This window comes from Boleophthalmus pectinirostris, unplaced genomic scaffold (genome assembly GCF_026225935.1).
Source record: "Boleophthalmus pectinirostris isolate CB_2022bp ecotype Guang Dong unplaced genomic scaffold, ASM2622593v1 HiC_scaffold_11, whole genome shotgun sequence".
NCBI lineage: Eukaryota > Metazoa > Chordata > Actinopteri > Gobiiformes > Gobiidae > Boleophthalmus > Boleophthalmus pectinirostris.
This window is the reverse complement of record NW_026570994.1, coordinates 24,443,775-24,449,011: the sequence shown is the minus strand read 5'-3', so window position 1 is coordinate 24,449,011 and position 5,237 is coordinate 24,443,775. Positions and strand designations below refer to the sequence as shown.

Sequence of the window (5,237 nt, the reverse complement as noted above, 5' to 3'; positions counted from 1 at the left end):
TCAGAGAGCAGGGAGCGTTTAAACAGACCAATCAGAGAGCAGCAGGCAGGGACGTTTAAACAGACCAATCAGAGCAGGGAGCGTTTAGACCAATCAGAGGCAGGGAGCGTTTAAACAGACCAATCAGAGAGCAGGGAGCGTTTAAACAGACCAATCAGAGAGCAGGGAGCGTTTAAACAGACCAATCAGAGAGCAGGGAGCGTTTAAACAGACCAATCAGAGAGCAGGGAGCGTTTAAACAGACCAATCAGAGCGCAGGGAGCGTTTAAACAGACCAATCATGTTCAGGAGGATGGTAGGGCATCTGACACAGGAGAACAGTAGATGATAGTTTGACATCATCACATTCTAGAGTCTGAGCCGCACTCATGGGAGGGCATCTGACCGTTTCAGTGAGCCTGGAGAACGTGCTGTCAGACGTGAAGGACCTGCAGAGGGGGATGGAGCTCACCTGGAGAGAGTTCAGCGTCAGCCACAACGCCACGCTCAAGGACTTCATCTCCAGGAACGAGACCCGACTCCAGAAGCTCCAGGAGGACGCGCGGATCGCACAGGTACAAGAACATCACCACAAACATGTCACCTAAACCCACAACCACAACCACAGCAGAACCACAAACCACAACCACAACCACACCAGAACCACAACCACAACCACAGCAGAACACCTCTAGAAACCAAAACCAAACCTACACAACTAACAAGACCCGACTCCAGAAGCTCCAGGATCACACAGGTACAAGAACATCACCACAAACATGTCACCTAAACCCACAACCACAACCACAACCACAACCACAACCACAGCAGAACATCTCTAGAAACCAAAACCAAACCTACACAACTAACAAGACCAGACTCCTGAAGCTCCAGGATCACACAGGTACAAGAACATCACCATTTTGTGTGTTTTTGTGTTATAAGTGTGTGTTTTTGTGTTGTAAATGTGTGTGATTTTTGTGTGTTTTCAGGATGCGTTCGAGGACGTGGTGAAGTTTTTCGGGGAGAGTTCAAAGACGATGCCTCCGTCTGTTTTCTTCCCCATTTTTGTGCGATTCATCAAAGCCTACAGGGTCAGGAAATACTACTACTACAGTACTACTACTACTACTACTACTACTACTACTACTACTACTACTACTACTACTAGTACTACTACTACTACTACTACTACTACTACTACTACTACTACTACTACTACTACTACTACTACTACTACTACTACTACTACTACTACAGTACTACTACTACTACTACTACTACTACTACTACTACTACTACTACTACTACTACTACTACTACTACAGTACTACTACTACTACTACTACTACTACTACTACTACTACTACTACAGTACTACTACTACTACTACTACTACTACTACTACTACTACTACTACTACTACTACTACTACTACTACTACTACTACTATTACTACTACTACTGTTAGTACTGTTAGTACTACTGCTGTACTATTACTGCAGTACTTTCTCCTCATACTGGATGGTTGAACATTGATCACAGGTTTATAGAGACACAGATCAATGGAATAAATGAATAAATATATTGATAAAAGTTTTGAATAGATGATGGATGGAGAGATGGATACACAGATGGATGGATGGACACACAGATGGATGGATGGATACACAGATGGATGGATGGATGGAGAGATGGATGGATGGATACACAGATGGATGGATGGACACACAGATGGATGGATGGATACACAGATGATGGATGGATACACAGATGGATGGAGAGATAAAGTCTGTGTGTTTTTCAGTTGGCGGAGGAGGAGAACGAGGCTCGGCGGCGTCAGGAGCAGATGCTTCTGGAGAAACTCGAGGAACAACAACTTCTACAAGAAGAACAACAGGAGACCAAGGTACTGACCTCTGACCCTGACCTGTGTCCCTGACCTCTGACCCCTGACCTCTGACCCTGAGAACACCTGACCCAAACCCTGACCAGAGAAGGAGGAGAGGACTTCTTCAGTTTGTACAAATAACCTTGAGCTGGAGGCAGAAGAACATTTAGCTCCATCATCGTCTCTGTTTGAACTTTAAACTGTCACAGAAACTCCTCAGACGTTTTCCTCCTGTCACATTTACAGACCAAAAACAGACACAACCTCGAGAACATCAGAGCTGAGATCATCCAGAAGCTCCTGACACAAACACGCCTCCATACAGTCAACTTTTGACTCCATATATTTCAAACTGATTCAATACGGTTCAATAAAAATAAAGTGTAAATCACGTGTGTGACACTAAAAGATTTTGTTAAACTGATTCTTCAAAGTTCAAATGAAACACAAACATTTAAATCATCAAAACAGTGAAAATGTCAAATGTGACGCATAAACCAGTTTCCTTCCTCTGAACAAACAACAAAACTGGAACTGGAACTAAATTTAAACTAAAATGTAATCAAATATAAAAAAATACTCAATACAGCAGCTCTCGATATCCACACGGTATCATCACATTAAACGATACGATATATCGATATTTTTGAACACTCATAATATCAAAACTCAAAACCATTTTTGTTTAGACAATCTCCTGTGATTTTCACATTAAATGGAAGAACTTTGTGTCTTTATCCTGGTTTAGTCCCGGTTTAGTTCTGGTTTAGTCCCTGGTCCATGTGTTTATATGTGTGTATACTCCTCTGTGTGCTCTTATACTTGACTAAACCAGGACTAAACCAGGACTAAACCCGGTCTAAACCCGGTGTGTGTTCTGTGTGTTTCAGTCTCCGTCTCGGGGGAAGCGGCAGCAGCAGGAGCTCATCACAGAACTGAGACGAAAACAAGGAAAAGAGCGAGGCCACGTGTACGAAGGAAAGGACGGAGCCATCGAGGACATCATCACAGGTAAGACTCACCTGAGGGGGGCGGGGCCAGGACATCATCACAGGTAAGACTCACCTGAGGGGGGCGGGGCCAGGACATCATCACAGGTAAGACTCACCTGAGGGGGGCGGGGCCAGGACATCATCACAGGTAAGACTCACCTGAGGGGGCGGGGCCATCGAGGACATCATCACAGGTAAGACTCACCTGAGAGGAGTGGGGCCAGGATATCATCACAGGTAAGACTCACCTGAGGGGGCGGGGCCATCGAGGACATCATCACAGGTAAGACTCACCTGAGAGGAGTGGGGCCAGGATATCATCACAGGTAAGACTCACCTGAGGGGGGCGGGGCCAGGATATCATCACAGGTAAGACTCACCTGAGGGGGCGGGGCCATCGAGGACATCATCACAGGTAAGACTCACCTGAGGGGGGCGGGGCCAGGACATCATCACAGGTAAGACTCACCTGAGGAGGAGTGGGCGGGGCCATCGAGGACATCATCAGAGGTAAGACTCACCTGAGGAGGAGTGGGTGGGGCTATCGAGGACATCACAGGTAAGACTCACCTGAGGAGGAGGGGGCGGGGCCATCGAGGACATCATCACAGGTAAGACTCACCTGAGACAGAGGGGGCGGGGCTAGGGGGTTGTGGGTAAATACACCTGAGGGGAAGGGGGCGGGGTCAGGTGGCTCTTTCTGAATCGTACGTTTGTTTTGCAGCCCTGAAGAGCGTCCCGTTCACAGCACGATCGGCCAAACGCAGCTCACGCTTCCTCTGTGAGCCCGCCCACCTGGATGAGCACTGACCAATCAGAGCCCACCTTGACGGGCACTGACCAATCAGAGCCCACCTGGATGAGCACTGACCAATCAGAGCCCACCTTGACGGGCACTGACTAATTAGAGCCCTCCTCGAGTGACAGCACTTTTTAAACATTTGTATCAGAACCAGGACTAAACCGGGACTAAAACGGGACTACACCAGGACTAAACTAGGACCAAAACAGAACTGAAACAGGCCTAAACCAGGACTGGACCAGGACTAAAGGTGATCTGGCCTTATTTTGGACTCTCTAAGAACTAAACCACGACTAAACCCAGTCCATCTTCAGACTTTTTCATTTCTGACAATCGCTTCCTCCTGAACATCACCTGAGCCTCACCTGCTCCACAGACTCCGCCCCCAGACACAGACTCCGCCCTCTGCACACACCTGGCTCCTCCCTCTGTACACACCTGGCTCCTCCCTCTGTACACACCTGGCCCCTCCCTCTGCACACCTGGCTCCTCCCTCTGCACACCTGGCCCCTCCCTCTGCACACCTGGCTCCTCCCTCTGTACACACCTGGCTCCTCCCTCTACACACCTGGCCCCTCCCTCTGTACACACCTGGCTCCTCCCTCTGCACACTGGCCCCTCCCTCTGTACACCTGGCCCCTCCCTCTGTACACCTGGCCCCTCCCTCTGCACACACCTGGCCCTCCCTCTGCACACCTGGCCCCTCCCTCTGTACACACCTGGCCCCTCCCTCTGTACACACCTGGCCCCTCCCTCTGCACACACTGGCCCCTCCTCTGCACACCTGGCCCCTCCCTCTGCACACACTGGCCCCCTCTGTAACACACCTGGCCCCTCCCTCTGTACACACCTGGCCCTCCCTCTGCACACCTGCCCCTCCCTCTGCACACCTGGGCCCCTCCCTCTGCACACACCTGGCCCCTCCCTCTGCACACACCTGGCCCCTCCCTCTGTACACACCTGGCCCCTCCCTCTGCACACCTTGGCCCCTCCTCTGTACCACCTGCCCTCCCTTTGTACACACCTGGCCCTCCCTCTGTAACACACCTGGCCCCTCCCTTGTACACACCTGGCCCCTCCCTTTGTACACACCTGGCCCTCCCTCCCACCTGCCCTCCCTCTGTACACACCTGGCCCCTCCCTCTGCACACCCTGGCCCCTCCCTCTGCACACCTGGCCCCTCCCTCTCTGGACACACCTGGCCCTCCCTCTGTACACACCTGGCCCCTCCCTCTGTACACACCTGGCCCCTCCCTCTGTACACACCTGGCCCCTCCCTCTGTACACACCTGGCCCCTCCCTCTGTACACACCTGGCCCCTCCCTCTGTACACACCTGGCCCCGCCCTCTGAACTGTTGGACCAATAGGAGGCGTAGAACCTGCACCTGAGAGCGACACATCCACCTGGTTATTTTTTACAGTGTACACCCCCCTCCTCTGACCCCTGACCCCCTCTGACCTTTGACCCTAAACATAAGCACACTGGCTCCGCCCCCAGAGCACGGGCTGCTCCCATTGGCTGTCTCTCCTCTGAGGGTGTGAGTAACGCAGCCCGAGGAACAAGCACACTCT

The 5,237-nt window shown here is 51.0% G+C and overlaps 1 protein-coding gene across 1 annotated transcript in view; it reads left to right on the top strand.

Moving 5' to 3' along the window:
* The window catches only part of LOC110172071 (formin-like protein 2), a 34,636-nt gene extending 30,780 nt beyond the window's left edge, over nt 1–3,856 (top strand). The window contains exons 24-28 of the mRNA XM_055166284.1: nt 394–554; nt 972–1,073; nt 1,787–1,888; nt 2,761–2,881; nt 3,587–3,856. Of these exons, the coding sequence (XP_055022259.1) occupies nt 394–554; nt 972–1,073; nt 1,787–1,888; nt 2,761–2,881; nt 3,587–3,672 (572 nt within the window). The 3' untranslated portion in view covers nt 3,673–3,856. The remainder of the gene's footprint in view (nt 1–393; nt 555–971; nt 1,074–1,786; nt 1,889–2,760; nt 2,882–3,586) is intronic.
* The last annotated feature ends 1,381 nt before the right edge of the window (nt 3,857–5,237 follow it).